At 57.1% G+C, this 18,412-nt stretch overlaps 1 protein-coding gene across 1 annotated transcript in view; it reads right to left on the reverse strand.

The window, feature by feature from the left end:
* Positions 1–19: 19 nt before the first annotated feature.
* DNAH14 (dynein axonemal heavy chain 14) overlaps positions 20–18,412 on the reverse strand; it is a 139,557-nt gene continuing 121,164 nt past the window's right edge. The window contains exons 74-86 of the mRNA XM_054713049.1: positions 17,067–17,223; positions 15,624–15,834; positions 14,948–15,050; positions 13,063–13,290; positions 12,069–12,266; positions 10,401–10,594; positions 8,989–9,149; positions 7,409–7,605; positions 6,440–6,552; positions 4,175–4,296; positions 1,590–1,753; positions 759–905; positions 20–398 (exon numbers count right to left, since the gene is read on the reverse strand). Of these exons, the coding sequence (XP_054569024.1) occupies positions 183–398; positions 759–905; positions 1,590–1,753; positions 4,175–4,296; positions 6,440–6,552; positions 7,409–7,605; positions 8,989–9,149; positions 10,401–10,594; positions 12,069–12,266; positions 13,063–13,290; positions 14,948–15,050; positions 15,624–15,834; positions 17,067–17,223 (2,211 nt within the window). The 3' untranslated portion in view covers positions 20–182. The remainder of the gene's footprint in view (positions 399–758; positions 906–1,589; positions 1,754–4,174; positions 4,297–6,439; positions 6,553–7,408; positions 7,606–8,988; positions 9,150–10,400; positions 10,595–12,068; positions 12,267–13,062; positions 13,291–14,947; positions 15,051–15,623; positions 15,835–17,066; positions 17,224–18,412) is intronic.

The following is an 18,412-nucleotide window of genomic DNA, read 5'->3' on the forward strand; positions in this document are numbered from 1 at the left end:
CACGGAGACCGAAACGGGCGTCCTTAGATGACGCCCCGACATTTTCCCTCTCTTTGCGACGCTCCTGGCCCACAGGAGAGCCCGCCCGCCTGCACACGTGTTTACACGGGTAAGCACACTACAGGCGCACGTCCTAGACCATGTACACACAGAGTCCACATTTACCTGTTCGGGATGGGAGTTTATTTCTCATTCTTCTCACACAGCAAGGCGACCTGCATGGTGATCCAGTGACTGGGAGGTCTCCTTGTGGGTAAGGACACGGATGTTAAGAAGTTGGAAGGGGAGCCAGTCGCTGGGGAAGTCGACGACCTCTGGGGGGTCTGATAAACGGGGCATTCAAAAGTACAGCCTTCCGCCTCTGGCTGGTCAGAAGCATCTGCTGTCTCGGTGGAAACCTTAAAGAAAAATCCAGGAGTCAGGCTGCACAGCTCACGTGTCCTATATGCCAGACCTGGGGGCGTGTTAGGGATCCAACATCCTGAAGGTTAGGCGGCTGTGTAACTGCGCATGGACATTCTGCCTGGAGGATTTCATCTCCCAGAGTAGCGATGGCTTTCTACAGCACGTCCTTGAGGAATGACACTGGCTGTGGCTATAGCACCTGTCTTAGATTTTGGCGATATTTGGGGCTATTTTAAAGGTGCTCGTGTCTCGGACTGCCGCCGGCTGGGGCCCTCCACGTTAAGTGTCCGATTTCCCCAGTGAACCGGGACGGGGAGCCCCGGAGGCGGCGTGACAGACATCGGGGTGCTGACCTTGGTTGGCAAGAAGTAGATTTCCGGGAAATCGCAGCATATCTCTCGAGGCAGCGAGTCTTCTAGTATTTTCTCTTCGTGGTTCCACCGTGCCCCCTCGATGAACAACCCAAAAATGTGGGCCCCGGTGTGTGTGGAGTCCGTGCCCTAGGATCAAAGAGAGGTGCTGTCAGCGGCGCCCGGGAGGACCCTGCCTTGACAGACGCCCCACTGGGGACGGTCCTGGAGGAGGCGGACAGCTCCCCTCCAGCTGCGGGGGGTGGGGGTCGTCCCTGTACTGGGGAGCTGTTGCCGGGTGCTACTCTGAGACCTTAAGCAAGTTTGCATATGCTAATCCTGAACTGACAAGTATTTCAAACACAGTAAAACCCCAAATTTCCAGAATTACCATCTTTGGCCCAGCTTTTCAGAAGACAGATCATAAAAGGGGTCAGATTTTGTCCCCTGCTTCTCCCAAAGCGGCTGCCGTGGTTCATGGAGGCTCTGTGTTAAGCAGAAAACGGTTGGCAGCAGCTCCAATTCTGGGGTGTCCCCAGGGGGGCCTGGAAGGCGACTTGCTCTCCCCGCTGTGCGGAGGGCGGGGTGGCCGGCGAGTGCCCTGGAGAAGGGATGGGCACCTCGTCCCGGCTCACCCTCCAGGCTGCCTGGCCCTTGCTGGCCGCTGGGCCAGCTGGTTTCCCTGAGGGGGAGAGGACCCGAAGGGGACTGTGCCCTGTCTGTCCTGCCTGCCTGGTGCCTGGCCCGTGCTGAGTGAGGGGTAAGGCCCGTGCAGGAATGACTGCTTGAATGAATGAATGATTCCTCCTCCCACCCTTTTGAGCATCCCGGCACCTTGAAGGCTCTCCTGACGAGGTTGAGCTTCTTCTGGATCATGATGGAGAACTCCTCCTCCTTGCTGCCGATGGTGTCAGGGATCACCTGGTGGGTGAAGGTGAGGGTGTCCGTCGAGATTCCGTGGGCCCTTCCGTGGTCCTGCAGCACGGCAGTGAGGAAGGCTTTGGAGAGAAACACAAGTTCCTGTGAGTCTCGGGGATCCGGGGTCTGTGCGCGTCCCGAAGGCCTCAGGGGCGGGTGCTGTCACCCACAGGGATGCCTCCTGGGAGGGAAGAGGGGGAGAGAAAGAGGGTCAGGAGGTGCGAGGAGAGGTAAATCCGGCCCCTCCCGCGGGCCCGGGTGCTGCGGTCTGGCGGCTGCGTGAGCTTCCTGGGGAAGGTGGGGCTCGGAGGCCCAGCGTCCCTCCCGTGTTTGCGGGAAGAGCGGCTGTAGGTCCTGGGACCTTGACCACCTCTCCCCGGTCTTGGCTGATTCCAGCATCTCATCCCCCCGGTAGCAAAAATGGGCTCCAGGGGCAAGTACCAGACCCAGGTGTGTCAGTCTTCCTCGAGACGGGACCGGGACCCTGGGCAGGGAGCTCTTTCTCCCCGGGACTCGCTGACCCGGTTGCGGCTGCTCGGAGGAAAGCTCGGAAAAGAGCCCCCGTGTCCTGGGATCAGCTGAGCCGTGCGGCGGGGAGGCCGGCGGGTTGGGGGTGGGGGCGGGCGGGTGCCACAGGAGACAGCGGAGCCCTGGGCCCATCCAGCCTTGCCCGATGCCCGTGAGCCTTCCACGGGCCCTGGTGTGCGTCCATGGCGGGACACATTCTGCATCGTGACACATGCCTCACACCCTGTCCTCGCCTCATCCATCGGCACCGTCACCGGTTCCGGGAACTCGCCTCACTTCCTGGTCAGGCAGTGCCCCTGCCCAGGCCCCGCCACCAGTGCTCGGAGTGACTCGCCGCCTCTGCCCACGGCTACACACGATGCCGCCCACCATGCCCTGCCTGGCGTTCTTCCTCAGGTTCCCCGTCAGCCTTCCAGGCCCCAGAAGCCGTCTCCACGGCTCAGGCAGCTGTGACCTGCGGCCGGAGACCAGGCCTGAGCTGTGACCACCGGTGTGCCCGTGGCAGCCGCTGTCACACGCGGCCTCGGCGAGGTGCCCAGTGCAGATGCCTCGCCTGCGCTCCGGCCAGGAGACCGACCGACTGCCATTGTATTCGCTCACCTCAAGCTGGACAGCTTTAGGCCTCGTTTTACGCCTCATCACCTGCTCCTCTCCACGTGTCCCCATTCAGTGAGTGACAACAGCGTCCACCCAGCGTTCCAACCAGAAACCTGGCATCACGCTTCCCCCCTCCTGCTCACCCCCCTCAAACATGGAGTCCAGGTGCTCTGATGCCCAAATGCCCCCTTCCCCCCACAGTCAACTCCTTTTCTCCTACCCCACTGCCCTTGTCCTACCCCAGGTCACCACCACGCTGGCCGGGACAATAAAGCAGACGCCTAAGGGATCGGGAGCTTGGGTCCTGCCTCCTCCTCCACCGTGCCCCCCTCCGCCCTCCCCGCCGTGGACCCCTAGTGAGTCTCACACACGCGGCCCTGGGAGCCGGCCCTGCCCATCTTGCCAGCTCCTCCCCGCACTGCCCCCCCTCCCGGGCTTCTCTCTGGCCACAGTGAGCCTGGGGTTTCTCCCTCATCTCTGCGCCCGTAAGGGGCACGCTCCGTCATAGGAATGCAATGCCCAGTCCGTGCAGGGAAGCACGGGCTTCCAAGCCCGACTAAGTTCAAGTCCCGGCCTAGTCACTGTTTTCTGTGTGACTTTGGGCAGACTGTTAACTTCCCTCTGCCACCGTTTTCCTATCGGAAACGGATGGGAACGGCACCGAGGGAGAAACGACCTCACGCACAGAGCCCTCAGGTCAGGCCTGGCGCGTGCGCAGTCAGCGCCGAGTGCGGTGGCAGTTCTCCGAGGGCCCGCCCACCCGGTGGCCCGACTCCCCGTACAAGTTACTCCCTTAGTGGCCTTCCCTGACCCTTACGGAGGCCCCGTTTTATGCTCTAGAAAATCCGATCATCCCTCTATCCGCCAGGGCGTCATTCATTCGCTCTTCAAACATCTGCCCCGTGTTTTAGGGGCTGGGGGTGCAACAGGGAGTCAGACGGCCCTGCTTCGCCCGCGTGGAGCTTGCCATCCAGCGTTGCCCTCCCTCCCCCCCGCAACACACACTGTGATACATTCGGTTGGACATCCGTCTTTCCTGCCGGACGTTTGTGCCGAGCAGGGGGGCCCAGGACCCAGCAAACGCTCCCCTACTCATTCCTTCCTTCCTCCTTGTTAAACGGACACACACGTTAATGAAATGGCCGAGGCACAGAATCATCCCTGGAACGGGCGCCCATTCTCAAAACGCCATGGCCTCTGGGAGGGGGTCTAGATTTGGTTGGCCTCTGACCTCCTAAAAGGAATGGCCTGGGCTGGGCCCTAAGACACCGGCCAGGGGGTGGGGCCGGGGAGGAGTCAGTGCAGGCAGCAGGCCGACCCCTGAGGGGGACTGAGGCTGGCAGGGCAGGGCCGGCTGGTCCTGGTTCCATACTCACCTTGTGGAAAGAAGAAAGCTGGGAGCCAGTATCTCGCAGGAAATCCTTCAAAGAAGTTTCTATTTTCCTCCAGAGGGTGTTTGGGGCTGGAGTGCTTCCAGGCCGAGATGAATCTCATGTACCTAGAGGCGGGCAGACACGGGGGATGGGGACGGGATGGATCTCGTGTACCTAGAGGCGGGCAGACACGGGGGATGGGGGCGGGATGGATCTCATGTACCTAGAGGCGGGCAGACACGGGGGATGGGGACGGGATGGATCTCGTGTACCTAGAGGCGGGCAGACACGGGGGATGGGGGCGGGATGGATCTCATGTACCGAGAGGCGGGCAGACACGGGGGATGGGGACGGGATGGATCTCGTGTACCTAGAGGCGGGCAGACACGGGGGATGGGGACGGGATGGATCTCATGTACCTAGAGGCGGGCAGACACGGGGGATGGGGACGGGATGAATCTCATGTACCGAGAGGCGGGCAGACACGGGGGATGGGGACGGGATGGATCTCGTGTACCTAGAGGCGGGCAGACACGGGGGATGGGGACGGGATGGATCTCATGTGCCTAGAGGCGGGCAGACACGGGGATGGGGACGGGATGGATCTCATGTACCTAGAGGCGGGCAGACACGGGGGATGGGGACGGGATGGATCTCAGGTACCTAGAGGCGGGCAGACACGGGGATGGGGACGGGATGGATCTCAGGTACCTAGAGGCGGGCAGACACGGGGATGGGGACAGGATGGATCTCATGTACCCAGAGGCGGGCAGACACGGGGGATGGGGATGGGATGGATCTCATGTACCTAGAGGCGGGCAGACACGGGGGATGGGGATGGGATGGATCTCATGTACCTAGAGGCGGGCAGACACGGGGGATGGGGATGGGATGGATCTCATGTACCTAGAGGCGGGCAGACACGGGGGATGGGGACGGGATGGATCTCATGTGCCTAGAGGCGGGCAGACACGGGGGATGGGGACGGGATGGATCTCATGTGCCTAGAGGCGGGCAGACACGGGGGATGGGGACGGGATGGATCTCATGTGCCTAGAGGCGGGCAGACACGGGGGATGGGGGCGGGATGGATCTCAGGTACCTAGAGGCGGGCAGACACGGGGATGGGGACGGGATGGATCTCAGGTACCTAGAGGCGGGCAGACACGGGGGATGGGGGCGGGATGGATCTCAGGTACCTAGAGGCGGGCAGACACGGGGGATGGGGACGGGCAGAACCACAGGGTCAGGCCATCCGGGCCACTTCTCCAGGCCTCCCAGCCCCTCCTCCCGCCTCAGCTCCAACCCTCCCCGCGGCAGGACGCCGGCCCTGCGCTGGCCCGGAAACCGGCGAGGGCTCAAGCTGGTGAGACGGCAGCAGGGGCAGGCCTTCGCTGGGGCCCTGGCCGGGCTGTGAGTGCCGACAGCTGGGGAGGATGGGTGGGGACACCGCTCGTGGCTGAGGGACCAGGCGCAGTTCGGCACAGACTCTGGAACCCGATTTCCCGGGTTCCAATCCCAACAGGTCCACTTGCTAGTTGTGGAGCCGAGGGCACGTCCCTCCAGGTTCTTGTGCCTCCGTCTCCTCCTCTCTACGTGACAGCACCGCTTCGTACCCGGGTCACGGTGAAGGCTCAGTGACGGGGCACGAGGAAAGCCCTCGGACACATGCCTGACCCGCTGTGGCCCTCGGTCAGTGTTCGGTGATCTCTCGCCTTTCCGATGGCTTTGTGTTATGTGTTAAACACGCTTAAGAATTACATGTAGCCAATTCTTTCTTTTCACATCTCTCCTCTCCCCTCGCTACTTTCACGAGACACAGAGTGGCCAGCGAATGCCCTAGCCCAGTGGTCGGCAAACTCATTAGTCCACAGAGCCAAACATCAACAGGACAACGATTGAAATTCCTTTGGAGAGCCACATTTTTTAAACTTAAACTTCTTCTAACGCCACTTCTTCAACAGAGACTCGCCCAGGCTGTGGCATTTTGTGGAAGAGCCACACTCAAGGGGCCAAAGAGCCGCGTGTGGCTCGCGAGCTGCAGTTTGCCGACCACGGCCCTAGGTTCTGTCTCAGAGGGCAGTGACCTTGGACGAGACGGCGCTCGGTCTCCACTTCCTCGCCCTAAACGGGAGGTAAGGGTCCCCCACGCCCTTGTTCCCTCACAGCTGCTGTGAGAACCCCCGAGGCCCAACATGAGAGCTGGTGCGAATCGCGGAGCTCTGAGCCACAACCAGGGAGACATGTGAGCACACGGCGGCCCCCTACCGGTGGTAGATGGCGGTGTAGGCCATCTTGGCCCAGGTGTTGAAGAAATTCAGTCGCTGGATGAGATCGTTGACCCAGGAAGCCAGGGGCTTGCACGACTTGTAGGCGTGTTTCTGTTAGGACGAGAGACGGCACGTCGTAAGGTCCTTTAGCTTTCTCTGGCCACAGAAACAAGCTGCTGCCGGGGGCAACGGGGGCGAGAGACGCCAGAATTTGGCAGCCAGTCCCCCACCTCACCTCCACCTCCTACTGTACAAAGTCTCCTGACCAGGGAACCCCTTGTCTCCCCCATGCCACCACACACAGCAGCCTGCTCCCCCTGGTCGCCGGCTCGCAGGAGGCCTGGGCCTGCAGCCGGCTAACCTTGGGGTTGACCTGAGCCTCTAGCTGGCCTTGGCCCCGCCAGCTGCTCCTCCCCTGGCGGGCTCACCCACAGCCCCTGCTCCCTGGTGTGCCTCTGGGGGCGGGGGGGGGGGGGGGGGCGGGATGAGGGGGGCCCAGGGGCCGGGGTGCTGTCAGCTGGCTTTGCTGGCACTCCCAAGACTAATTTGGGTTTCTAGCATTTAAAGCACATGTGCCCTCTCTAAGCACATGTGTGCACACATCAGCCTGGGTCTTATGTAAGTTTATGTGCTCTTATGATCCTTAAAATGACACATTTTCCTGAAACGTAAGAAGGATTTAACAGTATATCCGCATCATCAGTTAACTGGGTTCCTATTAAGAGGAATGACAGTTGTTCTCAGCTTTATGCTATCATAACCAGTCCTGGGATAAATACCTCAGATAAATGTATTTAAGTAGAATTGCCGAATTTCCCTCTAAGAGATCTTATCAGCATCAACTCGCCAAAAGCATGTCACACCTTTTAATGGAGGCGTGACTTTGCACCACGTGGCTGCACCTCCGTAGCCTGCTCCTGCCTGTACTTCGACCGAGTGCGTGCACGTGGGGGAGTCCCCGGCTCACCTGCCACAGCTCCGGCACTCGCCCCTTAAGGAAAGAGTTGTATATTTCCTCCAGTTCCTGCGTGAGGACGATCTCTCCTTTTATGGCCAGCTGGAGGTCTTTCAAAGATTCGTGTATAACGAACAGCAGCTTGTTAAAGCGTTCAATTTCTTGCTTCAAGAAGGACAGTAAGACACAGTGGGTAAGCGGGTCATAGCCTGGATTAAAGAAACAGAGAATATGGTGATATTTTTGCCCGGCCAGTGGCTCAGTGGTTGAGCAGTCACCTATGACCCAGGAGGTCAGGGTTCGATTCCGGTCAGGGCACATGCCCGGGTTGTGGGCTCGATCCCCAGTAGAGGGCGTGCAGGAGGCAGTGGGTCAATGATTCTGTCTCATCATGGATGTTTCTATCCCTCTCTCCCTCTCCCTTTCTCTCTAATACAAACATATTAAAAAACAACAACAGAAAAACAGAGAGCGATAGGATTTGGAGGTTAAAGGAAATTCATTTGTCCAGGGACTGGAAAACCTCTCCTGCAGAGGCCAGTTCGTGAACGCTGTCTGTCTCAGCCTCCCCGCACCCCACCCTGCAGTGTGGGTGCCGCAGGGACAGCAAGCAGAGGCGCTCGCCTAGCTGAACCCGACGTGTGTGACTCGTGGGAGCTCACGTCTGGTTTTCTGACCGTGTTTACGTGTCACCCAACCTCCTTTTTTCTCCGCCGGGGGAACAGCATTTCAGCTTGCAGTCCGCACAGAAACCAGCGGTGGCGGCGTCTGCCCTCCACGGCCCGGACACACAGAGGTGCCACCTCCACAGATGCTGCCCAGCATGGCTCCCAAGGGAACCGTCTGAAGGGGTGCAAGTGTGGACGCTGAACGTGTAACTGGGCCCGTCACCCCAGCCCAACGCTGTGGTCCCTCCGAGCTGGGCCCGCACCGGCTCTGGGCACCAGGTTTGCTCTGTCACCTCTGGGCCTGCCCCCCCCCGCCCCCCCAGCACCGAGCTGCTCCGGGGACAGAGAGGACACCAGGGCCTACGCTCTCAGTCTCTCCCGCTGAGCTGCTGCTCTCCCCCGTCCCTCCCCCCTGCCGCTGATTTAGAGAGAGAGAGAGAGAGAAACACTGATGTGAGAGACACATCCATCGATAGGTTGCCTCCTGCATGTGCCCCGACCGGGGCTGGGGATGGAGCCCGCAGCCGAGGTACATGCGTGACCTTGACCGGAATTGAACCTGGGACCCCTCAGTCTGAGGGCCGATGCTCTAACCACTGGGAAAACCGGCCGGGGCCAGAGTCGATTCTCTCTGTCGCTACCGTTATTATTTCTCCATTCTTAGTCTTGAAGCCATCACCACCCTCTCCTTCCCAAACCCCCAAACCCAGATACTCCCACAGCGTCCCTTTCCTCTGCCCGTCCCCCGGCCCCGAGGAGAGGAGGCTTTAGCTCTCCGTCTCCTCTCACCCCTTCCTCCGTGGCCCTCCTGTCGCATCTCAACCCTGACCCTGACCCTGACCCTGACCCTATCTGCCTGGTGCCAGAGTCCTGCGCTGGGGGAGGGAAAGGGAGGGGGAGGAAGGAGGAGGGAGGGCGGCTCGCCTCTGAGGTTGCTGTGCAGGGCGTCCCACACGGTGCCCCCCATGATGCTGCGCAGGGTGCTCTGGGCGCCGGTGCTCTCCTCCTTCTCCACCGTCAGCGGCAGCCGCTTCAGCGCGTCCGTCACCGCCTCCATCACCAGCTCGTCGCTGCTGGGCTCATGGCTGCGCGGGAGGGAGAGAGGGAGGCGGGGAGGGTGAGGGCCCCACCGGAGGCCCATCTTCCCCGAAAGCAGCAGAACCTGAACCCGCCAGGGCAGGGCCGGCCGCATGGGGACAGGTGAGGCTGGCTTTCTGGGGGAGGACCCCCCCCCCCCCAAGACACCTGCAGGGAACGGGTGCTCAGGCCCCCTCCCGGGTTGTCTGTAAAAGCTGCGGGATCTGAGCTCCTCTGCTGACGGTCCCCTCCTACTGGGTGTACTGGGGACGGGCTCCCACGGCCGCCCAGCTTTCCCGCGGCCCACGAGCCACAGGGACGGGTCCTTTGGGGGGGGGGTGACAGCGGGGAGCCCCGGACGTGCTCTGCAGGCTGCTGGGCAGCGCCCAGCTCAGCAAAGTGACCAGTGACCGTTCTTGCTTTGGGCCACGCTGCGCTCTTGACACTGAAAGCAGGCGCCTCAGTGGCATTCCCGCAGACTGCGGGACGGCGGCGGGCGGGAGGGCTGATCCCTCGGGCAATATTGGCGCTTGCTGCCCGCACCTCACTACCGCCCGAGGGCCGAGAACTCGGGTTCCATGTCTACGCCACCCAGACCTCGCAGAAGCCTGCAGGTGGACGGATGCTCCCCGTGTCTGGGTGACAGGACACGGCCATCGAGGCGGGGCGGCCGGGTGCGGAGGAGCAGGAGGCGCGGTCCACGCGGGGATGGGAGAGCGGGGCTCCCTCCCCCGACCACCCCGTCCTCTGACTGTTCGGATGGTCGGATGGGAATTCCCCCGACATCTCACATGTCAACCAATTCTGTTTAAAGGTACAACTCGCCAGGCACAGCTCCCTCACCAAAGGCCTACTACCTCCTACATGCTTGGGAATTGTGTGTCAGTGTGCATGTGCGTGTGTGTCAGTGTGCATGTGTGTGTGTCTGAGTGCATGTGTGCACACTTGTGCGTGTCTGAGCGTGCATGTGTCTGAGTGCATGTGTGCGTGTGTGAGTGCATGTGTGCACATGTGTGCGCATGTGCGTGCCTGAGTGTGCATGTGTCTGAGTGCATGTGTGCGTGCATATGTGCGTGTGTGAGTGTGCATGTGTGCGTGTGCATGTGTGCACGTGTGTGCGTGCTGGCTTCTGTGTCATTAGGCGAGTCCAGGTTTTGTACTTTTAGGTGAATCCCCTCTCAGTCCTGTGCTGTATCCCTTCAGGCGGACACGCTGGCCTCTTCCCAACACAGTGCTCCGGAGCGGACGGCGCGGCGCACCTGATGCTGGGGCTGGGCTGCGCCGTCTTTGCCTGCAGGGCCACGAGGTGGTCCATGAAGCTCTGCGCCTGCTCCTCCCGGCAGCCCCGCGTGGCCTCGGGGTGCAGCCCCAGGAGCTCGGCGGGCTCGTCGTCGGGCAGCGCCTGCACCGCGCGCCGGAAGGCCTGCAGGCTCGCCGACTCCGGCAGGCGCATCTGAGGACGGACAGCCGTTAGTTTGTGCCTCGTGAGGGGTCTCCTCTCAGCGGCACATGAAGACCCCCCCCCCCCCGTGAATGTTCCATCGAAGCCTTTCTTCATCTGCAGGTGGTGTGTTCTAGGTCCGTGGTCGGCAAACCGCGGCTCGCGAGCCACATGCGGCTCTTTGGCCCCTTGAGTGTGGCTCTTCCACAAAAGACCACGGCCTGGGCGAGTCTATGTTGAAGAAGTGGCGTTAGAAGAAGTTTAAGTTTAAAATATGTGGCTCTCCAAAGAAATGTCAATCGTTGTACTGTTGATGTTTGGCTCTGTGGACTGATGAGTTTGCCGACCACTGGGCTAGACCCTCCCGTCAAGCGACACCTGGGACCGCGCATGGCGAAGTGCTTGCGTGACGCGCACACAGCACGTTCTCTGGGGAAGCGTGCAAAGGAGGGAGAGGAAGCACTTCAAGGGGGACTCTGGTCACCCGCTGCCTCGAGAAACGACCCCCCAGGTGACGCACCATCGAGCTTCCCCACCCCGCGCTGTGCTAACACCCACAGAGGAACGGGAGAGGGACGTGTGCTCTCTAAGTCCTCACCCAGGGATACTGTGCCCATTGGTTTTTAGAGAGAGTGGGGGGGAGGGAGGGATTAAGGGGGGGGGGGGGGAGAGACAGAGAGAGACATCGAGACACCGATATGAGAGTGACACAACGACTGGATGCCTCCTGCACTCACCCCGACCAGAGCGGGGGATTGAACCTGCAACCCAGGTGCAGGCCCTGGAGTGGGAATCGAACCTGAGACCCTTTGGTCCTTGGGCCTATGTCCTAACCACTGAGCCAAACTGGCCCGGGCTGGGAGAGGGATCTTAAGAACAGCTGACCATTCCAGGAATGGGTGAACGCGGCCAAAAGGCACAAAGCTCCTGGTTGTGAAATACCTGAACCCAGAACAGAACGCAAGCTGTGCCACGGGCACCGGCGCTCCGGCTTCCTGACCTCCGGCCGCGCCCTCCGCTCCCTGCGCCGGGGCCAGGGACTGTGAGGGGCGCTGAGCGCAGCGGCCGCTAACCAACAGGCGATTGTCAGGGTCACGGCCACGTGGCTTTGTGACACTGGAGTTCCTAAGAGCCACTAAAAGGGGACACGGAAGTTAATAAGTGCGGATTGTAAATACTTTGGCAATAACTTAAAAACAATCAAGCCCGCCGTAGCCACTTTGGCTCAGTGGGTAAGAGCACTGGCCGTCGGACTGGAGGGTTTTGGGTTCGATTCCGGTCAAGGGCGCGTACCTCACTTGCAGGCTGCATCCCTGGCCTGGTCGGGGCGTGTGCGGGAGGCAACCAATCGATGTGTCTCTCTCACATCGATGTTTCTCTGTCTCTGTCTCTCCCCCTCCCTTCCACTCTCTCTCTAAAAACAGGGCAAGATTTCCTTCTTAAAAACACACGATCAAGTCACATAAGCAACCACTTCCTGTCTCACCTCCTCACTGAAGAAGCTGAAGTCGGCCCTCAGCACGTCGGGGTTGCAGAACCTGTGCAGCAGGGTGTTGAGGCAGCGCTGGTCCCAGGGGTCGGTCACCTGGCCCCCGTACACCACCTCCCCGAGCAGGTAGCGCAGCTTCTGCCACGGGACGGCCGGCTGGGCGGCCAGGGCGTTCTCCAGCATCTTCACGGCCACCTGTGGGGACGCACGCGTTCTTGTTATGTCAGGGTGTGTTTGGGGCGTGCTCTGCCTTTTAACGTGAAAGCAGCAGCTCTCCAACACCTGCCTGTATTTTCTCTGTAGAAATACTGTATTTTCCGGCGTATAAGACAACTTTTTAACCCAGGAAAATCTTCTATACGCCCAGTCGTCTTATATACCAGAAAATACGGTATATGGAACAGCAAGAGGAATAAAAATATCAGGCTGTCCATGTCTATCCAGGACCTCTGTTTTTGTTGGTAAACTCACACGGAACTACTTAATTAACCTCTGAATGGAGTCACAGGCCACACGCCCCACCGGGCGGGGCCTGGTCTTCTAGCCTCTGGCCGCACAGGGCAGTCTCAGCGTCCCTGTCCCGTCCCCGTGTCCCCAGGCCCTGCTCCCCGCCCTCCCAGAGCTGCCCTGGCTGTTTGCTGAGAACTCAGTTAAACCATCGGCACTTTCCTCCTCCAATGACGCGCCTTCCCTTTTGCTTGAGGACAAAGTGGATTGGATTCCTGCTGCCCCAGGCTCCAAACCAGAAAACCCAAACCAAACCGCCCGCCCTGAGTGCGGCCTGGACGGCAGCGGCCCTCGCTGTTTAGAGCAGCGTTTCCTTCCGAGTCCCTGGTCGTGGGTTTGAGCCTCTGCAGTTCCCTGGTTTTCCTCGCTGTCTGCCTTCCTCTGCCGTGTGGGCGACTCGCAGCTCACAGACCTCGCGGCTCCGCACCGCCCACCGGGCCAGGCCGCCCGCTCCCGTCCCGAGAGGGGTGAGCCGCCCGCTCACCTCGAAGTCTGCAGGACTAAATTCATAATCGACATTCCAGCCCAGCATTCCGTATTTCCTCCTTTCGTTGATCAGAGCATTGAAGAAACATAAGCTGAATAGCAGCTTTTTCCACCAGGGCCCGCAGTCAGCTTTTTCAAAGATTTCTTCCGTCACCTCTCCGCTCCCGTCCTGTCCAAGCGTCTTCAGTAAATTACTCTTCAGCCCCATGGGCTTCTCCACGGCGATCTGAGAGCAGAGGTGAGGTCACAGGGGCACCGGGCCGGGGCGGCGGCTCTGCCCCCGGGGAGAGAACTAGCTAAGCACGTCGTTTCCAAGATTCACTGACAAATCAAAAATCCTGTGTGCCCGGCTGGTGTGGCTCAATGGCTGAGCTCGACCTATAAACCAGGAGGTCACGGTTCGATTCCCGGTCAGGGCATGTGCCGGGATTTCAGGCTCGATCCCCAGTGGGGGGCGTGCAGGAGGCAGCTGACCATGATTCTCTCTCATCATTGATGTTTCTATCGCTCTGTCCCTCTACAAATACCGTAATTTGGTCTTTTCTTAGAAGTGGGTCACCTGATTAAACTGTATGGAACTTTAAGACTCTGTGTAATTGCGAGGTTACCTTCTGTCCTGGATTAATGTCTTTCTGACAGTACCTTATGAGCAGTATGTGAGAGTGGTTAGTTCACAGTATACTTAATATTACGAATTAGAACAATCTTCATCTTTGCCAGTTCGACGGGCTACCAGAGGCATCTCCCTGTTCCGGTTTGAATTTCTCTGACATCTGGGGGCCGAGTTTTTATTTTTTCATATAATTATTGACCTTTGGTGTCCTTTCTCATTTTTATGGGGTGTCAGTGTTCTTCCTTGTTAGGAAAACTACCATCTCTACCTGCACAGACAATGGGACATGAAACCCCATCAAGTTCCATGTGTGAATGTAAAACATTAAACACGTTTTCTTTGCTCCTAAGCCTCCCACCGCTTGGTCAACCGGACACAATTGGCCACGTCTTAGCATTTATTCACAGGCAGCGACGGAGCTGAGCACAAGTCACAGATGATCCATGTGTGGGCCTTTTACTCAACAACGTCCCCCTGCTTTCTGCCAGGCCCTTTCTAGAGAATTAATGATGGCCTGAGGGGAGGGAGGGAGAGGCCGGAGCGAGGCAGGGCAGCCAGGGGCAGGAAACGCCACACGTCCTGTTCCGGTTTACAGCGAGGGGAGCCCAGGCATCTGAGCGAACCCACACCTACACCCGTGGCTCCCACCCTGTGTGGGCCACGCCCACCTCAGCATCTCTAACATCATGATGCCCCGCCCCCGGGACCTATCATTCTGATTCTTCAAAAAGTGCACTCCTATCAGGCAGAGGAAGCCTCAAAGGCCATGAACTTGGTCTAAACAAGCTTCCAAAGAACATGGCGTCCGTGAAACAGAAAAATACAAGAACGAAAGGACCGTTGAAGTCCTGAGGAAGAAATCACTAAGAAATTGTTTAAAAAAAATAGTAATAATCTGAAGTGGTAGGAAAAAATAGCAAATTAAGTTTCAAAACATATAATAGAGAGCTGAAATGCATAAATAGGCCACAGTATGTATTTATATACTGTATGAGAGGCCCCTAGAACCATAAGAAATGCCAAAAATTCACTGTTGATAACTCCTTCCTGAATCGCCCCCCTGTGGGCAGGGGCCCCGGGTTGGGAACCCTGGTCCCCGTTGGGAGCCATGTGAAAGGAGGGACCCCGTCACCACGTGAGCGTCTTCCCTGGTCCTCAGCACGGGCCGAGCGCAGAGCAGAAGCTCAGCATCCGGAAGTAGCACCCTCTTCATCAGTCATGAATGCAAGCACTGTCCCTCCGTCAGTGACAGGCCCCGCTTTGTTCTTACCTTTAAGCTCTTTTGAAGAAGGGGAATTGGCAAAGAACTGTTAGATTCTGAGCTCAACCACAGCCGAAACTCGGGGTCTATGGTCACAGCTGGGTTATTAAGTCTGCAAAATAAAAAAAAATGTGTGTATTGATGTGAGAAAGTTAAACCAAACCCATGTGTTCTAAGAATCATCGTTATTTCGATGTTTTAAGGGAACTTAGAAATCATTTTTAATAATCAAAGATCTTGCCCTAGCCGGTTTGGCTCAGTGGATAGAGCGTCGGCCTGCGGACTGAAAGGTCCCAGGTTCGATTCCGGTCAAGGGCATGTACCTGGGTTGCGGGCACATCCCCAGTGGGGAGTGTGCAGGAGGCAGCTGATCGATGTTTCTCTCTCATCGATGTTTCTAACTCTCTATCCCTCTCCCTTCCTCTCTGTAAAAAAAATCAATGAAATATATTAAAAAAATTAAAATAAATAAAATAAAATGGGATAGCTGATTACAAAAAAAATTTAAAACATTCTTAGTGTAGTTGTCAAGATGCGGGGAAAAGAGAACGCACGTAAGACCGCTTCCGTTTCCTCTGAGGGTCCAACGCACTGTCTTACCCTTACCCAGCACGGGCACACACAGCTCCCGTCTCCCTTCCCTGTGTGGCTCCTCTGATCAGTGACAAACACGTGGGTAACTTACGAGTCCACGATGGTGCCCAGCCTGGGCATGAAGGAGGCGGCGAGGTGGCAGTTCTGCAGGAAGACCCACTGCTCGGCTTTGGTGAGGGCGGCCGCGATGAGGTCTTCGGCTTTGGCTGCCCGGCCCTGGCCCAGAGAGAGCATGGTCACGTGCTGCGTGGTCCCTCTGAACTCCTGGGCGAATTTCAGGAGCGTGTTGGTGACGTCCACCCCTGAGGAACCAGGCGGAGAGACATACAGCTGTGAGCGCGCAGAACTCCCCCTTACGACAGTCTGGCACTGCGGGTGGTGGTGGGAGGAGAGGGAGATGGGGCGAGAGCCTCGGCTTTCTAGCAGCCACCTCTGTCACCGGCTCCAACATCACTGTCCCTCCTCCTCTGTGGCTGAAGCCCCGTGTGACCCGAGGGGGCGTGCACCCAGCTAAGATGCCGTATTTGCAGCCTCTCTTGACGCTAGGGTTGGGCATCTAAGTTTGGTGAAGAGGCTTGGCAGCCACGTTCGTCACACAGCTGAGTAAAATCGTCCTTAGAAGTTGGATTCGTGACGGCTAGCACCCTCGCTGCCATCTTGGGCCAAGTCTTTAAGAAACGGACGGCACCTACGTGGCAGGCACAGGGCCACATGTTTTACACAGAAAAGTTTCCGACGAGAAAGTCTGTTCGTGAAAGGCATTTTGAACAAGACTTTTGCCCAGTGGAATCCAAGTTTGAAAATGGTGAGTCCTAAAGTCGTGTTTGATTTGGAGATGAGGAGGAACGGAAGATAAATGAAGAAAATATTTTGCTTAGGGTTTGCAGATCCAAGACAAGAAAATGAAAAAGAAAAGCATTGGGGGTTTTGAGGAATACAAGGGCTGGGTCAGAAGGACCAATTTCCGATAGTTTATTTTCTAACGTATATGTTTTTCATGAGCCGATGTTAAACAGACAACAAGTACAAGGGAAAACTCACTTTCTGGTCAATAATACGTGTTTGGGAGATATTTCCTGTCTAGACAGAAAACTAGTGCTGATAAATGTTTCCCTATTTGTAAATCTTAGTCCTCTTTGTCCTTTTATACTTTCACAAGGGTTCATTGTTTGCTTTTTTTAAAAACAATATATACTTTTATTGATTTCAGAAAGGGAGAGATAGAAACATCAATGATGAGAATCACTGATCAGCTGCCTTCTGTGCACCCCCTCCTGGGGATGGAGCCCGCAACCCGGGCACATACCCTGACTGGGAATTGAACCGTGACCTCCTGGTTCATAGGTCGAAGCTCAACCACTGAGCCACGGTTGGCTGGGCGAAAGGTTCATTCTTAATGTACTTTAAAATTTTCATCTGTCCCTTTTCCAAATATTTAAGTAGAATGGGAAAATATTTTAAAGCGGACACAGCCCTACTTCTCCACGTCTTTCCGCAAACGGTGGCATCATCTACCGGCTTGCCAGCAGCTTACCCTGCGAGTGAATCAGCATCATTGGAGTCCGGGCGTTGGAGTCCTTATATGATTCTTTCAGGTTAATTCCGGTTCTGTGGATATATTCACTTCCCATTTTTTCAGTTACAAACTTTCTCACCGAGTTCTTTAAACGCTCTGGTCTGAGAACTTTTATCTGAAAGAGAAGACAGAAGCTCGAGTGAAGCAAACGATGAGGGTGGGGCCTGGGCACCATCGCTGGGAGGGTCTGCTCTCCGTGTGGCTGGTCATGATCCTGTGTCACCCTCGGGCTGCTGGCTCCTGCTCTGTCTCACCGACCAATCAAGCATTTGTAGACTGTCTCCGCTGCTCTCATTGTCAACCCCAAGGACGTAAAATACATTTTTTATTGATTTCAGAGAGGAAGAGAGAGGGAGAGAGAGAGAAACACCAATGATGAGAGAGAATCATGGATCGGCTGCCTCCTGCACACCCCCTACTGGGGATCGAGCCCACAACCAGGGCATGTGCCCTGACCAGAATCAAACCCGGGACCCTTCAGTCCACAGGCCGACGATCTATCCACTGAGCCAAACCAGCCAGGGCAGGACTTGTTTTTTTTTTTTTTTTTGAGGGGCAGGAGAGAAAGGGAAGATGGAAGAAATGGAGTTCTGTTGGATTCCATTTTCCCAGCTCCGTCCTAGGCGGCTACAAATGGTTCTGAAATTGTCCTCAGGGCCACGTGCCCCGATGGTCACTTTTCCTCCACGTTTTTCTGTCCAGTAGGCTCCAGCGATGGAGAAGGTGAATACGCTGGGCAGAATGGCAGTCGCCAGGGCACAGAGGGAGGGAGGAATGGGGATTACTGCTGAAGAGACAGAACTTCTGCTGGAGATGATGAAGAGGTTCTGGAAATGCATCGCGTGATGGCCGCACCACCTGCGGGTGTACTTAATGCCACTGGATTATACACATGAGTTGGGTTGGAAGGGATTAAATGAAATAATGCGTGCATATTTTGCCACAACAAAAGAGAGAAGAAAGCCCAATTTACTTTAAGATATAGGCGCACACAGAATTGTTAAAGGTGTGTGATATTTTAGTTATCTTTTCTTGGCGACTTTGAAGTCTTGTAGGAAGATCTCCTTAAATTCAAATCCATCTATTTAGTGATCAATTGCTCTTGAAATGTTGGAAAACAAACGACAAACACAAACAAAACACAACACACACACACTAAAACCACCACCTCAAGCCACATAAAACGTGTGTGTGTGTGTGTGTGTGTGTGTGTGTGAGCGCGCGTGTGTACTCTGTATCTAGAGTGACATTTAAAGTGTCACAAAAATAAAATTTAAGGCAGAAATCCAGAGAAGTGTGACTGG

Source organism: Eptesicus fuscus, chromosome 24, assembly GCF_027574615.1.
Source record: "Eptesicus fuscus isolate TK198812 chromosome 24, DD_ASM_mEF_20220401, whole genome shotgun sequence".
NCBI lineage: Eukaryota > Metazoa > Chordata > Mammalia > Chiroptera > Vespertilionidae > Eptesicus > Eptesicus fuscus.